Consider the following 22937-nt stretch of genomic DNA (forward strand, 5'->3'; position numbering starts at 1 on the left):
CCCACCCAGCCACCGCGGCCCTCCCGCCGCCCCCACCTCCCTCGACACAGAGCGCCCTCTGCCCGCGTGAACAGAGCTGGTACAGAAACAGCGTGTGTGGATGGGTGCGCGCGCCTGCGTGATGGGCCGGGGGTGGGGATGGGGGTGGAGGACCTCTCCTTCGCCAGCGTAAACACAAGATTCATTTATTAAGTGCCTCTCTGGCATTTCCTGTTGTTGTTGTTGTGTGTTTTTTTTTTGTTTTCATCCTGCTTGTTTAATATTGCATTTGACATTCTCATTTTATAAATGGTAACAGAAGCAGAATGGATAGCTAAAATTAGCTTACGAGTGAGGAGGATGCTACAAATAGAATAGTGAACACAGAAGCCCAGTTAATTCCACCCACCCCTCCTCTCCCTCCCCCTCATGCTGGGGCTGGTTCCCAGTGGAGCTCAGTCCTCAGGCTGAGGAGGGGCAGCTGGAGGGAGGCGACCAGGCTGGGTCTCCGCAGCACCCTGCCAGGGTCAGCGCCCACCCCGGCCTGGGGCCTGCCTGGATCCCCTGACCCAAAACTGCAGCCCCAGGCCCGAGGGGCCAACCTAGGACTCTCCTGCTCTCTGGCCCTCCAGCCCCTCCCACTCAGAGGCCCCTGTTCTGGGGGTTAACCCCCCAAGTGTGCCCCAATGGGAGGAGGCAGGCCTGAGATCACACCAGGCTCTGACCTTAGAAGTGGGGTTTTTGTAACCTCCCCAAAGGATGAGTCAGTGGAAACGTCTGAGTCAGCTTCCCTGGGACCTAGAAAACCTATCTGGGGGGGCTCCTTCTGCTCTGCAGGCTATGTGCTCCCTTTCTCTCAGGACCCCCGCCGGTCGGAGCATCAAGAGTACCCACCTCACTCCCTGCCGCCCTGGAGACTTGAGGCCCGGACCTGCCCGGGTCTGCACACCTGCCTCTCACTGCCCTGTCATCTGGCCAGGACCACCTTATCTCAGGATTACATCTTCGTTCAATACAGTGATTCTAAGAATAATGACAGTGATGACAACCACAACGACAGTAAGAAGACCTCTCACGATGATAGAATGTGCTATGTACGGCCTGGTAAAACCCTCCGCAAGCCCTAATCCCGGCAGTCTCCATGGTAGGGGCCACACTGCCTGTCTTACAGAGCTGAAGCACAGAAGCCTGCCCGAGGTCACCGTCAGGAGCAGGCAGTGACCACACTGTGGGGCGTCGGCAGTGAGCGGGTCACAGCACCACCGCCGGGACGGCCTCGTGGGTGGACAGCACCCCACACTTCACTCCACACCTGCTCAGTGCTCCGAGCCCCCTAAGAATGAATGCACCGCTACTTTCCGCAGGCCGTGACCCCAAACCCTGGCGTCTACTTGCTGGCCCCCGCCCTGACTAGTAAAATGCTGCCTCAGTAGTAGTGGACCTGGGTGATCGCCTGGCTGAGAAGCTCCCCTTGGGCCCATTGAGAGAAGCAGAACACCTGCTCTGAGCTACAGCGGATGAGGCCAGGAGTTGAAAACCGCGGGCCGAGGCCAAATCCAGCTGCCACTTATTTTTGTAAATCAGGTTTTACTTCAACGTAGCCATGGCCCATCATTTACATGTCATTCGTTGTGACAGAGACAAAGAGCCTTTGAGGCTTAAAATATTTACTATCTGGCCCTTGACAAAAAACTTATTGGTGCCTGGTTTAGGGCAAGTGGAAAGTTATAGTTACTAAAGGGGTTTTCAGGAAGGCTGATTCGTTCAAAGCGACCAGCTTACACACCTGAGGACAGAGCAGGCCAAGACCTCCCAGGGTCAGGGATTGAACCAGCACTTCCTACAGGATTCCGAGGGCAGTGGCCATCAGCATCTTTCAGAGGAGGAAACAGGTGCGTACAGGTGGGGTACTTGCCAGCCACAGGACAACCAGTGGTGGGCCTAGACTTCAGGCTTGGGACCACATGTTTTGAAGTCCTGGGTGCTTCTAAATGACCCAGTAAGTCCCAACCTGGGGACAAGGACATTCTAACATCACTGGAGGGTCCAGACCATCACCCTGCGGATGAGCCTCACACACCTGCAGTCAACAGCCCGAGACCCAACTCAGAGGGAAGGCAAGGATACTGACAGCTTCCGCGGGCGGCCTGGTCCCTGACCATGCAGGGGGTGCGTGGAGCCGAGAGCCTCAGATTCAGCTGGCTCCGTGCTCACTCCCAGGTTCCTTCCTCCTGACACTGGACGGACGATTTATGACCCAAACCCCTATGTTATCTTGTTAGCCACGATCCTCTCCGGAACACTTAAAGACTTTAATGTGCACACAAATCACTGCGGATTTGTCAAAATGCAGATTCTGTCTTGGCACATCTGGGGCGGGGCCTGATACTCTGCATTCCTAACAAGCTTGCTTAGCAATTTTCATACATCGGATCGCCTTAAAGGAACAAGGAAAAGGATGCTTAAAGGAATCCTATAGCAATCCCTGCATAAAACAAAACCTTGCCCTTATATCCACCAGTCAAATCTGTCCAGATCTTTCCATGATGAGGTCTGTCTAAGGCAGCAGCAGCGTAGAGTGGGGAGAACTCAGGGCTGGAGTCAGAAGGACACAGGTTCAAATCCCAGCACTGCCGTTACAGCCGTGGGTGGTGGAAGTCCCTTCCTGAGTGAGCTCTGCTGTCCCCTCTGTGCAGCGGGGCAACGACCGCTGAGTGTAAGCTGCCTGGTGAGCACTGATGTCCTGCAGCGGGTCAGAGCCGGGGAAAGGCTGGACGCGCCCCTGCCTGGCACATTTCTAGCTGGACCTGGAGCCCTCACCCACTGTGGCTGGCGTTGGTCCCGACTCCTGGGGTGGTGGCTGAGCCAGGCCCCCGAGGGGGCCCAGGGTGGTCTCTGTCAGTACCCACCTCCCTCCCCGCGGCTGTCAGAGGCTCTGGAGGCTGCACTGGTGACTAATGAGGCCCAGGCGGGAGGGAGGCGTCATTACTGCACGCACTGGTGGGCTGGCGCTGGGGGCTGCGGGGCGCCCCTCTGGATGGTCACCAGGCGGCCCACGCGTGCCCCATGTGCTGACTGTGAGGAGCCACGTCTGCGCTCCGTTCCATGTCTGATCAGACGCTGGGACAAGGTCTCGGGGGTTGGGCCCTGAGCTCGGGTGGGGGGGGATGGGGAAGAGGCCTGCAGCCCCCAGGGACCCCCCAGAGGCTTGGCCCTTCTTCCCAGTCGGGAGCCTGGCCCCGAGTGAGCCTGTGTCCTCTGCATGCTCGTAGGAGAACTTGGAACCCCCTGGGCTGCCGCGTGGCTGCTACAAGGGGCGGTCAGCGGCCCTGGAAGGCTGGTGCCCAGCTAGACGATGCCCCTCCAGGTCCCTCCAGCCACGAGAGGAGCGGCCTACTGGATACAGACGGGAGCTCTGGACTCGGGCCTGGGGCCTGCTGCAGCCACTCATTGGCCGTGTGGCTCCGAGCAAGCTGCCTGACTCCTCTCTCTGCCTCACCTTGCTTATCAGTCAAGCATACGCCCATGGCTGACTCATGTCAGTGTATGGCAAAAACCACTACAACGCTGTCAAGTAATTAGCCTCCAATTAAAATAAATAAATTAATTAAACAATAATAACTAGCACCTTCACCAGGTGTGTGTGAGGACCAAATAACATCCATAACGCAAACACTCCGGAGATGGTGGCGATGGCTTCCCCAAACACTGGCAATTCCTGGGGTCTTGTGTGGGGGCCCCAGGCGTGGCTCTGCTCATCCCCCTGCCATGACCCTGACCTCCCCAGGGCAGGGGGCGGGACGGGGAGAGTTTCTTCTGTCTGGCCTCTCTGCTCCTCTGCAGGTAGCAGCACGTGCCCCTGCATCAGCTGCTGGCTATCCTGGACACAAGACAAGGACCTTCATTTTTTTTTTAAACGCCCAGGAGATTCAACAACCAAATCAGATGGGAAACGGCTGTGGGAATTACCACATGTCTTAATGTCAGGGGTCCCTCACCTAACCCTTTCTTCGTTCCACGATTATTTATACAGGGCCCACTGAGTGCCAGGCAGAGGAGTACCGGATTAAAAATCAGAAGAGTTGGATTCGAGTCCTGCGCCTGCGACTCACCATGGTGCGTGCTCTCCTCCCTGCGAACAGGAGACCACGGTAGCTGCAGGGGCTTGGGGGTGCAGGCGGCCCCCGCCACTCTGTTCCTGCTCCACCCGCAGAGGGACTGCGAGGCTTCCAGGAGATCTATCTTCACAGCACCGGAGCGCACTCCAGTTTACAAAACACTCCTACGTCCGTTCTCACCGCCGCCCCTGTTTCTGCTTGGCAGTCTCTGAGCTCTCAGAGTCTTCCCGATCTCTCATTTGAATTCTGTCCACAGCACAGTTTAAATTCATTTCCTTTTCCTCTGAGTCTTAGAAGTAGGCACCAGTATCACAGAACCCAGAGCAATTCAGGATGCGGGCTCCTCTACCGATGTGCTTTCAATTCCACCCTTCTTCTGAGGACGGGTGCTTGCTGGAGAAGTCCTTTCATTGCCTTGTGGACCACAGCAAGAGCTAACGTTTATCAAGCCCAACCTGGGGCTTTTGCTTGTGGGATCAGCCCTGCGAGGTGGTCACCCCAGGCCCTCCTGTCACACTGGAGCTCAGCCAGGTGACCTAACGCTGCTCTCTCCAGCAACTGTAAGTTCCCCCTTTGGGCCTGTCCCTGGTGGGGCTGTGCTGACAGTGATGCCTCCATTGGCTCCTGTGATCCTGACCCGTCTGCCCCCGATTTGTGCCTCTTGCCTATTTCCATTCTTGCTTCTTCTCTTAAAACCAGCCCCAGATTCCAAAGAAAACAGAAACCTCACATTCTGCACACCATTACCTGCACCCGCCACAGTCGGCTTCCACCTCTGTGGAAAAGAAAGGGACAAACGCGATAGACTGGGCACAACGGCTGCAAACCTCTCTGGCTTCAGGCCAGCCTGCAGGTTACCTGGGGCTGAAACTCTAGCTTCCGATTGTCCCCCGTGTCATCAGGGGGTCCGCCTCCCCACCTCCAAGCCAAATGATCGTCTGCATAGCTTGCCTGGCAGCCAAATACCCCAAGGCCTATGCGCCCTCCCTACCCAGGGGACCCGGGGGCATAGGCCCTGGGCCTCTGTCTCCCCACAGAGCAGTGGGGAGAAGGAAGCCCTTTCCACTTTCATCTCAGGCTTGTCGCCAAGCCAGTCAACAGTGAAGGGCCGCACATATGCATTTGCGGCAGCACCACGAGGCCTCTTGCCAGGCGACATAGGGCCTTCCCGACGAGCCGTGAAGTCCTGGCAGAACAGGACTGGAGGCTGCCAGGGCCTTGGGCGGCCCTCCCCATCCCCCACTGCCCCGGCAGGCCTCAGTGGAGTCCGCTCATAGCTCGCCTAGCTAGACAGACAAGGCCTCTGGGCATTAGAAGCAGCTTTCTTTTTAAGCCTCGTCTCTCTAGTTTAAAAAAATAGCAAGTACTGACCTACTGAGAGAGAAGTATCAGCTGGAGGGTGTGGGAGCAGTGAGAGGACCTCGGTTATTCTCCACTCCCATCTCCCTGGTACCATTTTAATGCCTGAGCTGATGCCTCCAACCCACAGGACGCAAAGAAACAGTATTTTCATTTCAGATGCACATGACGGTTAGGAACAATACGAACAATATTATTTTAGTGCCCTGGGAAAAAATTAGCAAGTCAAATATTGAATCAGGCCTGTAGCAACCACATGCTAAGCAGATTGCTTTGATCTTATCCACACTAAAAGCTCTATTATTGAATTTAAAGTTGGTGAACACATATCAGACCAATATACAATGTGTAACTGAATGCATGTTTCAGAAGCAAGGAATGTTTTGACTAAAGAAAGAAAATATCAAAGTTAGAGCTGTGAGTGAACACAAATGCACCCTCTCTCTTCTCTTGGGGCTGGAGGTGCTGCTGGCTCCAAACGTTCTGACGCTCAAGGCCTGCTGATGGCTCGAAACACCTACTGGGCTGCCATCTCTCTGGAGCCAACTGGAAGGGGGTTCTCACCCACCTACTCAATTGGAAGAAAGGCATTTTGACTTCCAGTCTGGCATGGTGAGCTGCGCATGGTATGGCGCCCTCTGGTGGCCATTTTTCTGGGCGGTCGGTCTGGCCACCCAAACAATGATCCAACCCGCTTCTGGTCGAGCCTGTCCTCTAGGAAAAAGGACTTTAAAAGGCCAAAAGGAGGCCAAAACAACTGATCATGAGGGTAAAACTAGCTGATTAGAAGAGGAGAATGCTAATTACCCAGCAGGGCCTAAAGAGATAGATAATTTGGGCAATAAACTTCATATCTAAGATAGAGCTCTCAAAACCCAAGCTAAATAGTAGATGCATACCAAAACCAGGTGTTGGCAAATTAAAACTTGCAGATCAAATCTGAGTCTGCCAGCTACTTCTGTAGAGCCCCAGAGTTAGGAATGATTTTTACATTTTTCTTTTAAGAATTTTTTTTTTTAATGTGGACAATTTTTAAAGTCTTCATTGAATTTGTTACAGCATTGCTTCTGTTTTTTGAAGGCATGTGGAATCTTGGCTCCGGGGCCAGGGACTGAACCCATACCCCCTGCATTGGAAGGAAGGCAAAGTGTTAACCACTGGACCACCAAGGAAGTCCCCAGTTTTTACATTTTTAAATGTCAATCATGTAATCAATAAAAACTGGTGACGTGAAAATGACGAGATTTCAATTTTAGTGTACCTAAACAAAGTTTTATTAAACACAGCCTTGCTTACTCCTGTATATACTGTCTGTGGATGTTGTGTAGCTGGATAGTCCATTGTACGGCCTGCACAGCAGAAAATATCTCCTATTTCATCCTTTACAGAAAAACCTCGTCAACTCCTGCCGTTCACAGAACTGAACTCTTGGTCTGGTCCCTGCGCCCACCCTGCCCACCTTCCCGCATAGCCAGGCTGCAGCGGTCTGTAGGACGAGGGGTGTATATGGGGGGAGGGGGAGCATTTCGATGTAACCCCTACCAACCTACAATTTTTTCATTGATTTTTATTGAGGTATAATTGCTTTGTAACAGTATATTAGTTTCTGCCGTGCAGCAAAATGGATGAGTTATACATATACACATACATCCCCTCCTTTTTAGATTTCCTTCCCGCCAACTTACCATTTTATTATTGATTTCATGGAAATGAATCTCACAGACTTTCTCCACAACGTCTTCATTCTCAAAAGTGACAAAGCCAAACCCTAGAGGAAAAGGGAGGGAAAAAAGACAGAGAGGAGAAGTTGAGTTCGGTTCCCTTTCGCTGACGTCCTGCGGCGGTGACCAGGCTTCTGGGAGGAGGGCAGGGAATGCATCCCTGGGCAGGGCCTCCAGCTTGAGGAGATGATTTCTAATTTGTACCGCGCACCCTTCCCACAGTGAGGAAAACTTAATGATTTCACCCCCATGCGGCGGGCACATGTGGTTTACATCTGCCCGGAAGCAAACAGGAAATTTACGTGTCTGTTATTTACAAGGGTCAGAGCCCGCTGCTCCCGGCGGGAGGCGGGCGGGCGGGGGACGACCACAGCCGACGACCGCAGGGCCACACTCGCCCTTTCCTCGTTGGAGTGGCCAGCCCTCGGGTCGGCCTCCAGACGGAGGCGGTTATTTGTCCTTTTCTTCCTGAATTACTTCCTCTAATACCTCATCAGGACATCCTGAGGCCTGGAAGAAACGATTAAAAGTCTCAGGCCTCTGTTCTGCGCAGGCATCCTTTTTCTACCGTGGCTTCAAAAGCGCTGCGGATTTGGTGCAGTTTAAGACTGTTTGATGCCTGCTGTCAGCCCGTCAGCTATCTGCTGTATTTACTCGGCTGGAGACCGGCTTTGCTAGACAAGCTGCACTGAAGAATTTTGGCAGCCGACCACTGCTCAGCATCCTGAGTGCCTCTCGCCACCCTCCTGCCCTCGCTTTCTTCTCCTCCCGCCCCCAACAGGGTTCGGCACGCTGCCCCATCTGTGACCCCACTGGGTAAGCTGCGCTTTGACATACAGACTCACATATGGGATGGCACCCCGCCCTGGATGAAATGAAGCCACAGTGGACACACGCGGGAGCACAGACACCCTGATGGGGAGGCAGCAGACCTGGGCTCCAGTCCTGACTCTGCATCAAATATATGTATCCTTCTGGGAAGCCCCTTCTCCCCCCGAGAAACCTCAAGGTTTGCACCTGCAGCCTAAGGCGGTGAGGCTGCATGCTGGGACCCCTTTGGGTCACAACCCACGCCTCTGCTATGGGCTCAATGTTTAGTGGAAATGAGTGCTAGTTGCTCAGTCGTCTCCGACTGTTTGCAACCCCATGGGCTATAGAGCCCACCAGGCTCCCCTGTCCAAAGTGGCTCAGATGGTAAAGAATCTGCCTATAATGCAGAGACCCGGGTTCAATCCTTGGGTCGGGAAGATCCCATGGAGAAGGGGATGGCAACCCACTCCAGTACTCTTGCCTAGAGAACTTCATGGACTCAATGTTTCTGTTCCCCCAAATTCATGTATTGAAATCCTACCTCAACGGGATAGTGTTAGGAGGTGGGGCCTTTGGGAGACGTTTGAATCACAAGGGTGGAGGCCTCATGAATGGGATTAGTGCCCTCCCTTACGTAGCACACGAGACAGCCTGCTTCCTTTGTGCTCTCTGCCCTGGCAGGATACAATAAGACATCCATTTGCAAACCAGAAGAGGGCCTTCACCAAAACCCTGACCATGCTGATGTTCTGTCGTGGACTTGCAGCCTCCAGTATTATGAGAAATAAATTTCTGTTGTTTGTAAGCCACCCAGTCTATGTGCGTGCTAAGTCACTTCAGGCGTGTCCAACTCTGTGACCCCATGGACTGCAGCCTGCCAGACTCCTCTGTCCATGTGATTCTCCAGGCAAGAATACGGGAGTGGCTTGCCATTTCCTTCTCCAAGGGATCTTCCCAACTCAGGGATCAAACCCAGGTCTCCTGCATTGCAGACAGGCCACTAGGGAAGCCCAAATACTGGAGCGGGTTGCCGTGCCGTCTTCCAGGGGATCTTCCCAACAGCTCAACTGACCAAGACGCTATCCTCCCCAAAGTTATGAGCCTGGCCTAACACAAGCCTGTGCACACCAACCAGGAACACGAAAATCAGAACAGCTGTTGTAGTGTTATGATAACCAGTGCTTCCTGGCAATGAGTACAAATACAGATGCTCCCTTTCCAAGCTTCTGTGTCTACTCTGGGCCCCAGAAATCCCAGGAGGACAGAAAATCTCTCAGGATGCTTTTCTCCCTGACCTCCCACCATCTTTCAAGGAAGAGCGGAGAACAGGCTGCTGCGGGCACTGCACACCTACATCCCAGCTCCCGTGAGATCTGGAAGATTCCTTGGGGAAGGAATGGAAAAGGCCACTCCCTGCTCTCAATCTCCAGTAAAACAGAGGGCAAGGATGACCACAGAATCGGCTACCACAATCTTGATGAGGCTATGTAATTTATTTGCTTGCTCTGCTTAGTCACTCAGTTGTGTCTGTCTGACTCTTCGTGACCCAATGGACTATAGCCCACCAGGCTCCTCTGTCCACGGGGATTCAACAGCCAAGAATACTGGAGTGGGTTGCCATGCCCTCCTCCAGGGGATCTTCCTGACCCAGGGGTTGAACGCAGGTCTCCTGCATTGCAGGTGGATTCTTTACCACCAGAGCCATCAGGGAAGCCCATGTAATTAATACCAAACACCAAATACCAGGTCGGTGTTCCCACCCTATGCAGACCAGGCCAGGCCACTACAGACACATAAGGCTGGAGGTCAGACCCATTGTGAGACCTGTCATGAGGGGCACCTACAAGCCTTTGTCACACAGGGTCAGAGTTGGCAAGTTTCTCCCAGCGTCTAAATACAATGTTATTTTGTTTAAAATGAGGCCCAACAGGAAGCAATTCACCAGGTCCTTACACCCCTCTAAACCAGATCCCTGAAGAGAGCGCTACAACACCAGCCTTCTCGCTGGCCCTTGGTCCCATTACATTCAGGGTTGGAGGAGACCACACCCAGGGCTAAGTCTCCAAATGATTTCTCTTTGGGCTTTGTTGTGTTGGCTGCCCAAGTCCCCCTTCAAAGGGGCCTGAAAAGATGGTTAGACAGCACCACTGACTCAATGCACATGAATTTGAACAAGCCCTGGGAGATAGTGAAGGACAGAGGAGACTGGCGTGCTGCAGTCCACGGGGTCACAAAGTGTCGGACGCCAACTGAGCAACGGAACAACAAGAGTTCTCATCCAGGCAGAAGCTGCTGCACCACGCAGAGGGAGACTGGCAACGTTTAGGCTAATCCCCTTCCTGGCCATGCTTCTAGAAGCCAAATCCTAGAAGAAGGGACCAAGGTGCAATGCCTTCAAAAGGTCCCCAAGGGAGGGGGAGGTGGCACAGCAGAGGATGCAGGAACCTTCTATACTGGCTTCGAGGACAAGGGCTGGGCAGGGGCCTTACTCACTCTGGGTCCCCAGGACACAAAGAGGCCCTAACACACAGTGGCGGCTGGCCAAGCATGACGGAACGAGCCATTTCTGCTCCAGGGTCTTAGCGGCCAGCTAACCTGTGTCATGGTCTTCCCTCGAGACCAACTCGGGCCCTCCTCAGGCATAAACCTGCTCCCCACTGTGCCAGGCACCGTGCTGGACACCGACACCAACACAGCGTCATGTCCCTCTTCTCAAGGGGCAGGTCAGAGGTTCCCACATCTTCTCTGTGCAGAACCCCCGCCCCGCGACGCTCACGTCTAGTCTGTGAGTCACCCTGGGTCTCCTCTGTCTCTGAAGCCACCCCTCTGGCCTGAACTCAGACCGAGGCAACAGGCAAACCCTGAACCCGCCAGGATGGGCCAGTTCTTAGGCAGGAAGAGAACCCCACTGCTAATCAGGATGAACAGTGGCCCCCAATAGCTATGTCCACATCCTACCCCCTGGAAACTATGAATGCGATGTAATCTGGAAAAAAGGCTTTTGCAAATGTAAGTTCAGAATCTCAAGAAGAGATCACCCCACCGATAGGATGGCCTGCCATCCAATGGCAGGTGTTCTGTGCCTTGGAGAGGGAGGTGAGATACTCCGAGGGAGACGGCCCGTGAGGATGGAGGGAGGGCCTGCAGGGATGAGGCCGCCGGCCAAGGCAGGCCAGGAACCCCCGGGAGCCCCCAGGAGCCGGGAGAGGGAAGGCCGGCCCCAGAACCTGCGGAGGGAACGTGGCCCTCCTGACGCCCTGGTTTCAGACTTCAGCCCCCAGACCTGTGAGAGAGTGAACTTCTGCTGCTTGAAGCCCTCAGCTGATGGCCATTTCTCATGGTGGCCACCGGGAGCAAAGGCAGCAAGGTGGTGGGTTCCGGCCGCCGTATGCAGACGGGCCCCACGAGATCGCACCAGCCAGACCAGACACACGCTTTGAATGGAAGGCGCGAGAGCGTGCACAGATGAGGCATGCCCACCTGTGCCACCGGGAAAGAGGGTGAGTCCATGCCCATCCAGGGCACCCCCAGGAGCCGGAGGAGAGTGGTTTGAGTCACCCGGTGCCCAGGTAAGTGGAGTCACCTAGAAGCCCTGGGTTCAGTCCCCTGCCAAGGAAACTGCTTTCCCCTCTTGTGCCTGGTCCACCACGCGGTAATGATCAGAACTTCTGGCCCAGCGCTACTGCAGACTCACTGTCGCCCCGATTTCCCACTCCCTGCCACCGCCCAGAGACGAGACAGGAAGAGGTGCGGAGGAGCCGGGAGACAGGAATTAAAATGCAGACCGCTGCACGGGGAAGGGAGGGGGAAGACGCACGGCATCACTTCAGATCCTGGCTTCCCGCTGGTCCCTTCCCTAATCCCGAAGGACTCAGAATTCGAGTATCACGAAACTGATTTTCCTGATCACAGGAGAGTCTGGATTTCAAGCCTATGTACCTAGGACGCAACACAATTCAGCGATGTCAAGACTCATTTGCAGTATTTTAAAGATCTATATCAATTCAACAGCCATGTCTGTTTGACCCAAACAGAGAAAACAAACTTGATTATGTCTAAAATATTTATTTATTCCACTTGGAGAAAGCAAAGAAGCAACGAAACACTTAATTATCAATAAATGTTATTCCTGAACGTATAATCATTATCTTACAGATGCATCCTCATTTACAATGAATTAGCAACTCAGTGGTGAGCACTGTGCCCTCCCCAACAAAATAAATTAAACTGAGGTGTGAAGGGCAGAACAAGGAAGTCAAAAATTTGGGAGGGAGGCCGCAGTGGGTGGGAAAAATCCTTTTTTGGCATCAAAGCCTTTTCCATTTTTGAAATTAACTTTTTATTGGGTAAAATAAACATAACATAAAATGTACCACTTGAGCCATTTTTCAGTGTACAGGAAGGTGACGTTCACTCACTCATGATGTTGCACAGCCGTCACCACTCTCCAGAACCATCATCCCCAGAACTTTCCCTCCCAGAGCAGAACTCTGTGCCCTGTAAGCAATGCCTCTCCTTTCCTCCCTCCCGCAGTTCCCAGTGACGTTTATCCTCTATGAACTCGCCTACTCTAGGTGCTTCATGTACTTGGAATCATACACTATTGTTCCTTTTGTGTCTGGTTTATTTCACTTAGCATAATGTTTTCAGGGCATCGCCGTCTTTTGAACAGTCTGCTGAGTGTACAGATTCTACATGAGACCCAGGAGGCTGAGGTGGACTCTTGTGCCGTCAACTCTTTCATTAAAAATCTATGCATTTTTACAGTCCTCGGCTTAAACTGGTATTTTCAAACAATAGGAAGCTATTCCTTTTTTTTTTTTTTCAGTTTAGTATCTTGAACAGAAGCAGAAGATATTAAGAAGAGGTGGCAAGAATACACACAAGAACTGTACAAAAAAGATCTTCACGACCCAGATAATCACGATGGTGTGATCACTCACCTAGAGCCAGACATCCTAGAATGTGAAGTCAAGTGGGCCTTTGAAAGCATCACTACGAACAAAGCTAGTGGAGGTGATGGAATTGCAGTTGAGCTATTTCAAATCCTGAAAGATGATGCTGTGAAAGTGCTGCACTCATAATGCCAGCAAATTTGGAAAACTCAGCAGTGGCCACAGGACTGGAAAAGGTCAGTTTTCATTCCAATCCCAAAGAAAAGCAATGCCAAAGAACGGTTAAACTACTGCACAACTGCACTCGTCTCACATGCTAGTAAAGTAATGCTCAAAATTCTCCAAGCCAGGTTTCAGCAATACGTGAACCGTGAACTTCCAGATGTTCAAGCTGGTTTTAGAAAAGGCAGAGGAACCAGAGATCAAATTGCCAACATCTGCTGGATCATCAAAAAAGCAAGAGAGTTCCAGAAAAGCATCTATTTCTGCTTTATTGACTATGCCAAAGCCTTTGACTGTGTGGATCACAATAAACTGTGGAAAATTCTGAAAGAGATAGGAATACCAGACCACCTGATCTGCCTCTTGAGAAACCTGTATGCAGGTCAGGAAGTAACAGTTAGAACTGGACATGGAACAACAGACTGGTTCCAAATAGGAAAAGGAGTACGTCAAGGCTGTATTGTCACCCTGCTTATTTAACTTACATGCAGAGTACATCATGAGAAACGCTGGGCTGGAAGAAGCACAAGCTGGAATCAAGATTGCCAGGAGAAATATCAATAACCTCAGATATGCAGATGACACCACTCTTATGGCGGAAAGTGAAGAGGAACTAAAAAGCCTCTTGATGAAAGTGAAAGAAGAGAGTGAAAAAGTTGGCTTAAAGCTCAACATTCAGAAAACTAAGATCATGCCATCTGGTCCCATCACTTCATGGGAAACAGATGGAGAAACAGTGGAAACAGTGTCAGATTTTATTTTTGGGGGCTCCAAAATCACTGCAGATGGTGATTGCAGCCATGAAATTAAAAGACGCTTACTCCTTGGAAGGAAAGTTATGACCAACCTAGACAGCATATTAAAAAGCAGAGACGTTACTTTGTCAACAAGGTCCGTCTGGTCAAGGCTATGGTTTTCCCAGTGGTCATGTATGGACGTGAGAGTTGGACTGTGAAGAAAGCTGAGCGCCAAAGAATTGATGCTTTTGAACTGTGGTGCTGGAGAAGACTCTTGAGAGTCCCTTGGACTGCAAGGAGATCCAGTCAATCCTAAAGGTAATCAGCCCTGGGTGTTCACTGGAAGGACTGATACTGAAGCTGAAACTCCAATACTTAGGCCACCTGATGCGAAGAGTTGACTCATTGGAAAAGACCCTGATGCTGGGAGGGATTGGGGGTAGGAGCAGGGGACGACAGAGGATGAGATGGCTGGATGGCATCACCGACTGGATGGGCATGAGTTTGAGTAAACTCTGGGAGTTGGTGATGGACAGGGAGGCCTGTCGTGCTGTGATTCATGGGGTCGCAAAGAGTCGGACACGACTGAGCGACTGAAGTGAACTGAACTGGTATCGTTTCTACATGGAAGACTGAACATGCTTACAGCTAAACGTGGTTTTTGCCAACTAAATTTAAGATGCAGCATTTTAGAAATTTACGTATCAATGTTTCCACAGTATTGTTTGCTAATTTTTAAGTAAAGTCCTGACCAGAGTGCATTTGTGATTATACTGTACTTATTCTTATCGAGGCTGATGAGATCTCTTCCGAGGGGTGTTCCAAAAGGAGCACGTACACAGCGGCCTGCAGACCTCGCACACCAGGAGCCTCCGCGTGTCCTGTCTGTGCCAGTGCATCGGTGCAGAGCTGCTGTTCCCTTCCACTGCGTTTATGGCTGCATTTCTCAGCATAGACCTATCCCATTGTATTTTTTATAAATAAATACTTTTTTTGAACATAAGGGGGGAAAAAAAGGAATGGGAAGGACTGATTATTTCCCTCTCATTTTTTTTTTCCAAAAGAGAGCCTTGCAGGAAATCAGAAATGGAGTCTCATGAAGGTCCGTCAGATGCATAGCAGCCAGGTGAAAAAACACGCAATTGTCCTTGCTCAAAAGTGAGGACCAGGTAATGGGCTGTGTGCCTCAAGAGAGTCCCTTCACCCCCTGGCTTCACAGCGAGGCAGGCAGAACTGGGCAGGAGTGTGTGGGGAGTCCTGCTCTGGCCCCTGCCAAGGCAAGGACTTGGATGCACGGAGTCTATGAGGACTCATACACCAGCAGTGCCCTTTGGGGAACCCCTGTGAACACCCCTGCTCAGGATGTAGCCTCTCTTGGTCCTAAGAAGGTGCCATGCCAGAGCCAGAGAATACTTCAAAAATTAGTTAATTTGGCTGTGCCAGGTCTTAATTGTGGCATGTGGGATCTTTGAACTTCATTGCAGAATACAGGATTTTTCGTTGGGGCATGCAAACTCCTAGTTGCAGCAAATGGGATCCACTTCCCTGACCAGGGATCGAACCCAGGCCCCCTGCACTGGATGCGTGGAGTCTTAGCCACTGGACCACCAGGGAAGTCCCCTTCCGAGGCATTTAAAGTCATCAGCCACCATCCCTAGGGGACAGAAAGCGAGTGGGGGAAAGAAGAGTGGTACAGGGCCAAAATGTGGGGGAAAACAGGATGGTTCCCCAAAGAAACCCTCTCCCTTGTCATCAGCAAAATGATCCCTGCCCGCCTCTCCCCAAGTCCTACCTGCACTTCTGAGGGACGCCAGGAGTCAGCAAAACTGGGACAAAAAAGGTGGTGGGAAGGTGAATCCCAAACAAAAAGGGATTTAAAAACGGACATATATAGGGTAGCAGTGAGCATTTAAAAATGCAATTCTACAGCATTCTCTTGAATGAAGCTATTATGGAAACTAACAAGTAAGCTCTATTTAAGAGATAAGCGTTTAACAGTCAAACCTTTTTTCCCTTTTATTCAAATGAACAAAACTGACTATTCACCTGAATAACGCAAAGCTGTAAACACACATGAACACACACACAGAAGACGAAAGCTCTGAGAACAAGATACCTCACAATTAAAATGACTTGCTCCAGACGCAGTCACTGAGGAACAGCCCACAGCTAACTGGCAGAGAATTCTTTTTTAGGTCAGGGAGGGAAAGATGGGAACAGCCTCCTCCTAGCCTTAAAAATAATTTTCTTCTCTTATCATATAGGTCAATGAACACTAATAGGCAATCACGCAGTGTCCAATGCATCTTCAGTGAAAATCAATGCAAGTCAGGAGTTAACACACTTGGTTAATGGGGAGAAAAATGAGAGAGAAAAAAACCCCAGACTGTCAAATTTATTCTGGGTATCCCATGAGGAATTTAAGGTACGCGTACGCAAGTATATTTATAACCCACGCAACCTCCCTCTCTGGCTAATAACCCAGTGTTGGTGGGAAGCAGCAGCCGTGAGCTGCTTCCAGGATAAATACAAATCCCTTGGGTCCGGGCGTGGGAGCACTTTCTGGTTTCAAAAGACTTCTCCTGTATCACCCTCCCTGGTCCCCAAGGCAACTCTGCGAGGGGCAGGGCAGCCTCCTCCATCATCATCTTGCTCAACTGCTCATCACAGTTACACGCCTCCTCCATGTGGGCACGTGGCCCCGAAGCCAGAGCCGGAGCTGACCAGGAGTCGTGCCTGGCTCCTTTCGTGACTCCTCCCTGCTGGTCTGGTCAGCCGGGCCTTCCCTGGATCAGCGAGTATCAAAGATGGACTGGAGGTCCCACAGTCCCGAGAAGGTGAGGCCTGGGGCTTGAACCTTGGCGGTCTGCAGGCTTCAGCAAGGGAGCTGTGTGTCCACTGCTGACACTTTGCCTCGGGCTGCCCACCCTGCCCCCAACTCAGACTATTTCTGGGTCATGTCTCTGGGCTTCAGCAGGTTTGGCAAATGGGTTTCATCTGCTTGGAAAGGTTTCCTTGGAACTTTGTCTAGGGTGTGAAGGCCCTTTACCTGGTGAGACCCAGTGGCCTCACATGCCAGCGAGTTTGTCCTAAACAAATGTAACTCAGAAGACTGATCTATTCGAAGAAAAAAAAAAAAAAGCTGCCTTTCCAAAGGAAAGGACAGGTCTCCGATGACTGCCTGCCACTGGGGGATACTTGTGACCTGTTACCCGGGCATCAGTGAAGTCCAGTCTGCGCTGCTGTTGCTCTCCTGAGCGCCTTCAGACGTGGTACTGAGCAGAAGGTGCAGCCGCCCCGGGTGTGATGCGCTCGTGCGCGTGTGCTAGCTTGCTTCAGTGTCCGATTCTGCGACCCAATGGGCTGAGGCCGCCAGGCTCCTCCGTCCATGGGGTGCTCCAGGCAAGAATACTGGGGTGGATTGCCGTACCCTCCTCCAGGGGATCTTCCCGACCCGGGGATGGAACCCACGTCTCTTCTGTCTCCTGCATTGGCAGGCGGGTTCTTGACCACTAGCGCCCCCTGGGAAGCCCGTCTGCTCTCACACTCAAATACTTCTGTGGATTTCAGGCAGATAAGCAGGTCGCTTCCCACCAAACCAGGGATGGGAATTCCTTTGATCATATCTACTGTCTGGTATCCTAAAGGTGGTTATTTATTACCAGTCCACATTCTAATAAAAACTATAAAAAGAGAAAGCTTACTATGTTTATTGAGCAGCTTTCTTTAATTCAGTCTTCACCAACCACCGCCCCTGCCCTGACCCTGGTGGATTAGAGATGGTTGTCCCCACTTTACAGACTCGAGCACTGAGGCTCAGACAGCAGGGGTGGGAAAGCCTATGTTCATTCCACCCCAGCCTCCTTCCTTCACATGCAGGTGGATTATCCCAAACCCAGTATCTACTGGGTTCTTGACACGTCCTACCTGGGTCTGGAGCCCAAGTCTCGTTGCTTGGCGAGACCCTCAACAAACTGGGCAATAGTCCCTCAGCCTCACAACCCAGCAGGAGAGCGCGGAGAGACAGAGGTGCTGTCCCGGCCAGCTGAGCATCCACTCTCTGATGTAGACTCGCCCTTTTACATAGACAGTGCAGAGGACAGCAAGAGTTTTAAGAGCAACACCCCGAAGATGAATTCTATCAAGAAAACTAGAGCATCACCTAAGCTTGTCTGGCCGAGGATGGGCACAGGGTAAGGACTCCTCTGAACGCTTCCAGACCCCAACCACGGAGCTGCTGGAAACGGGACTGCATCATCAAAGACGAGGCTAGCATACACCTCTTGAAGCAAACTGGCTCTCTAATTTAGAGTCGGCCACCCTGGAGGGACGAACAGAGAAGCGCTCACGTCCCTGGCCTTGTTAACAAAGAACAGGGGGCAGGCACGCTGACTCGCGATGGATGCAGGACTCAGCCTCATGGCTGGTCAGAGCAAAGGTGTGAGGACCAGGAGGTCAGCAGAGGCAGAGGCCTGCGACCGTCCTCCTCGGTGGCCGGCACATGGGCCTACGATGGATTGGACAGTGTGCAGACATCCCTTCTCTCCTCCCTGCCCAGGGGTCGCAGGCTGCCTCTCTGGGCCGGGGGGCGGGGGCTCCTGTCTGACCTGGCCTTTCCTCCCCGCTGCGGCCCTTCCAGGCCGGCACTGCAGTCCTTTCGCAGGGGCGTCACTCATGCACCTGCTGCCTCGTTTACACCAGCAGTTTGGCAGCTGGTTGCTGTAAACGATAATAAAATGCCTTTCCAAAAAAATGAAGGAATGTGACCAGACACGCCAGACATCATGGTATTAAAGCCGTGTCAATTAATTTCTCCCCCTGCTTGATAAACGAGCCCCATTCCATCTCTTAATAATGAGGAGAGAAACAAGAAAAGTTGACACTTAGTTTAATTTATTTTCTCAACTTGCCTGGTCATATTTCTTGCTGCCGTGCAGAGCTGGCTGGGGCTGTGGGGAATTACAAGTGGCTGGCGCACACGCAGGGCCGGGATCCGTGCGAATCGACATGTGTCTCTGTATCCCCACACAGGCTGCATCGGGAGGGGAAGGGGCTCGGCAAGCCAGTTCGCACACCTGCGCCTCTGGGGGCTGGGGGAGTGGGGGTGGAGCGGGGAGCGATCTCGGGCGTGGGGGGGACGGGGTGACAGAAACGACACTCTCTCTCCAAAGTAGTGCTGAGGAGCTGCTCGAGACTGGACGCTCTAAATTAATATCAAGCCTCATGTGTGGCAGTTGCCAGAGGGGAGCCAATTTCTCAGCTGGAAAGGCGCTTTCTTTCCCTTTCTGCCTGAGGATGCTCTAGCCAACGCCTGACCTTGAAATGTGAGCATCAACCTTCTAAAGGTCGGATGCCGACCGTGAACCAGCAAGCATTTCACTGAGGCTTCCATTACAAAAAGGCTTTTCATTCAGCCACTGTAAGCTCAGGACCATCTACAGGGGTCCCGAGACCATAAACCAAGTTGGGGGGTGAAAGTGAAGGGTGCTCCTAAACCAGTGAGTGTTTCTCAGTGTGGCCCTCGCGGTCTCCTGATGGGTGAGGGGCTTGTTAGAAATGCAGATCCCCGGGCTCTGCCTGCCTCCTAACGGGGGCGCTGTGGGTGTGGCCCAGGAATCTGCATTTCAACTGACTCTCTGGGGATTCTGAAGCTCCCCCAAGTCTGACTCTGCTTTATGCTTCCCCATTCAGGATGAGCCAAGTGGAGACCGTTTGGTAGAAAAGAACTTTGTATGAGAAAAGAGAATCTCTAGGCTCTCCTCTCACGGGCAGAGGTGCAGAGAGAGACTGACGGCAGTTCTAGAAAGGCTCTGGTGTCTCTTTCGTGGACAGCTAGACCTCGAAGCCCCAGAGGCAGCTCTACTCCAGGATGGGGAGGGGGCGGATCCCGACAGAAACAAAGCTTCTCTCCCCAGACTCAGGAAAGGAGTGGAAGCCGCTTCACACTAAAGTGTAAATGACTGATCTTGTTTCCATTCCCAGGGGTCTTGGTGGTTTACTCAAATCAAATCCTTAAGGGAAGGCAATTAAGCTCTACTTTAGAATTCCAAACAGGCATTCAGGCGATGGGAGATATTCATATATATATATATATATATTTTTTGATCTGAGGAGGGCCCCCTCCCTGAATCGGTGAAGTTATATGAGTTTATAGATAGCTTTACAAAGAGGGTGAGGGTGTGCCTGAAAAAAACCACCCAGGAAGGAAGGGAGAGAAGTTAAAAAGAAAAGAAAGGGAGAAGGGAAGGAAAAAGGAAGGGAGGGAAAGAGATTCAGAGGCAGGTGGGGCGGAGGGTGAGAAAGAGACCGCCAACCACCCCCAAACCATTTTTCTGAGAGCGAAATCTGCCGTGAATACTGATGGCGTGATTTGGAAAGTGCCTGCGGCTGCAGCAAAGAGCGGCTCATCCCAGACTCTTGTTAAGCGAGGGGGAAAAAGCACCTGTGATCCGGGCCAGACAACCCCAACCTCATTTCATTCTGAGCGCGCTCCACCGCAGTGATTCTGTGAATGACACTTGTCAGGGCAGCAGATTAGTTCACAAACCTATTTTTTGTGTGTGGCATTCCATCTTGGTCGGGAAAATAGTCAGTTCTTGGCGAGAGAGACACATATTACTGCTGTTAAGTGCCAATATAAACTCTGGGACGCAGTGGTGAATTCACCAAATTAAACCGCTAGACAGCGGGCTGGGATCGGGACCCCGGCAGAAGGAGCCAGGGCGGCAGCGTGCGCCCGTGCGGGGCGGCGGGGCTGAGGTCACGCGCACGGCTGGGGCAGGGCACGCGGATGCCTGGGGCCGGGGGATGCTCCAGAAACCACAGTGCCTGGGGGGCTGGGGGGGCTGCACCGCCCGCAGCTCGTCCTTCAAGGCGTCTAAACCTGGGACTTTCTGAGCTCAGGGGAGATGGAGCTCCTCCCCACCGAGGCGAGCATCTACGTGGGAACCCCTAGGTTCTCCCCCCGCAGAGTGGGTTTCAATTCTGTTAGCTTGTCTGACCCCCACCCTCAGCGCCCCCCACACAGGGAGCGACCTGAAGCTCAGGGTGGGGGCTAGTCCGCCTTAATGTCCCTCCCGAGGTGGGGTGGAGACAGGCTTCTTCGTCTCTGGAGCCAGGAAGATCTGGGCTCCAGTCCCGCTCCAGCAATGGCTGGCTGTGTCACTCTGACCCTCAGTATCCTCCTCTGTCAGAGAGAAATTAAAAAAAAACAAAAAACCTCGCCAGCCTGGAGCCTGGCTTGAAAACACCTGTGAGGGGTCAGCTGCCCCCTCCCACAAGCAGGAGACTGTTCACGGCTTCTCGCCCGCCCCAACCTCTCTCTTCACACGCGCCGTGTGTCCTTTGCCGCGAACCTCGCGGACTGAAATTCACCTGATATGTGTCACAGAGCTGTTCACAGGGCTTTGCCCTCACGGGGGAGCCGGATTCCAGACGGAGAGGCGCACAAGTCACCTGGTCAAATTCCCGCGCACACCCGTTACCTAAAGAGACCCTACATCCCGTTAGGCTTAAAAGGGGGCTGATCTCTGAATGGGAGGCCCGGAGCGGGCTGAGCACAGCTGCAGCCTGGCCACTGCGCGCCCGCTCCGGGGCCGGAGCCCGCCCGCAGTGGCGCCGGTATCGAGGCGGGACCGGAAGCGGGTGGAGACAGGGCAGGGAGCGGTGCGGACGGAACCACAGAACCTGTGCTCCGAGGCCGGGGCAGAGGCGGCCCGGAACCCCCGCACCCCGGGATGCAGCGGACCCCCAGGGGAAGCCCCGCCACCGCTTCCCTCCAGCCAGTTCTCGAGGAACGGCTACTGGCCCCAGAGAAAGTTCCAGAGCGCCATCAGAAAACCACTACTTGGAAGCAGGCTCTCAACGCCGCCACAAATTACAGGACTTTTACGACGAGGCATGGTTTCAGAACAGCCCCAACTGACGGAAGCCCGGCTGGATGCCCGCTGGGCCCGCCGCCAGCTCCGGGCCCCCTGCAGACGGGGCGTCTCGGCCCATGTCGCCAGGACTCCCTAGGCCGACGGTAAGCCTGCCTGGAGTGGCGGTGGGCGCCTGCCCACCGAAGTGCCCCTGCACGGGACGCCCACCTCACCCACCGTGGGCCGGGGGCTGGCCGCTTTTCCTTTCCTGGCTGTGAAGGAACTCTCCTTAACATCTGGACGCCAGATCTTCCCGAGAAGCGGAGACCAGCAGTCCAGGCAGCCTGAGAGGGGGGCAGCTCTGCCAGGAGAGCGCGGAGGACGGCTCCTCGGCGGGAGGAGGGAGAGCAGAGGGGAGAGGCAGGGCAGGGGCCGGCCTGGGCTACAGACGCACTAGTCAGGGCGTCCCGCCCGCCAGCAGCAGCACAGGCACCTGGGAACCTGCAGCGATGCAGAGTCCGGGCCCCACCCTGGCCCCCTGGATCCGAATCTGCACTGGAACAAATCGCCGGGGTGATTTTTATGCAAATTAAAGAAGCACTGATCTAGAACACTGATTCTCCACCGTGATTGTTATATCAGGATCACTTTAGAAAAATTTTAAAATTACTGGTGCCCAGGCTCCATTTTCAGAATTGAGTTAGCTCTGGGCGAACACTCAGCATCTGTGTGTTTTAAGATCTCTCCAGGTGATTCAGGTATACAGTTAGGTTTAAGAAACACTGCGAAGGGACTTCCCAGTGGTCCAGTGGTTAAGACTCTGGGCTCCCAATTCAGGGGGTGCAGGTTCGATCCCTGGTCACGGGAACTAAGATCCCCACGTGCTGCATGGTGCGACCAAAAATAGTAAGTAAATAAATAAACAGTAGCTATTATTACTACACACAGGAAAAGAAACACTGGGAAAAGGAAAAAAGCCTAATGTCTAATTTTTATTTTTCATCTAAAAATAATTTTGAAAGTAAAAGTCGCTTGGTCGAGTCCGACTCTTTGCAACACCAAGGACTGTAGCCTACCAGGCTCCTCTGTCCATGGAATTCTCCAGGCAAGAATACTGGAGTGGGTAGCCATTCCTATCTCCAGGGGAATCTCCTCAACCCAGGGATCAAACCTGGGTCTCCCTCACTGTGGGCAGATTCTTTACTGTCTGAGACATCAGGGAAGCCCCCTAAGTAAT

General features: G+C 52.8%; 1 protein-coding gene across 6 annotated transcripts in view; it reads right to left on the reverse strand.

The window, feature by feature from the left end:
- The window catches only part of MSI2 (musashi RNA binding protein 2), a 401411-nt gene that overhangs the window by 66636 nt on the left and 311838 nt on the right, over positions 1-22937 (reverse strand). For all 6 annotated transcript variants that reach the window (XM_065911079.1, XM_065911078.1, XM_065911080.1 and 3 more), the window contains one exon: positions 7142-7224. In XM_065911079.1, coding sequence (XP_065767151.1) covers positions 7142-7224 — 83 coding nt within the window. The remainder of the gene's footprint in view (positions 1-7141; positions 7225-22937) is intronic.

This window comes from Muntiacus reevesi, chromosome 18 (assembly GCF_963930625.1).
Source record: "Muntiacus reevesi chromosome 18, mMunRee1.1, whole genome shotgun sequence".
Taxonomy (NCBI): domain Eukaryota; kingdom Metazoa; phylum Chordata; class Mammalia; order Artiodactyla; family Cervidae; genus Muntiacus; species Muntiacus reevesi.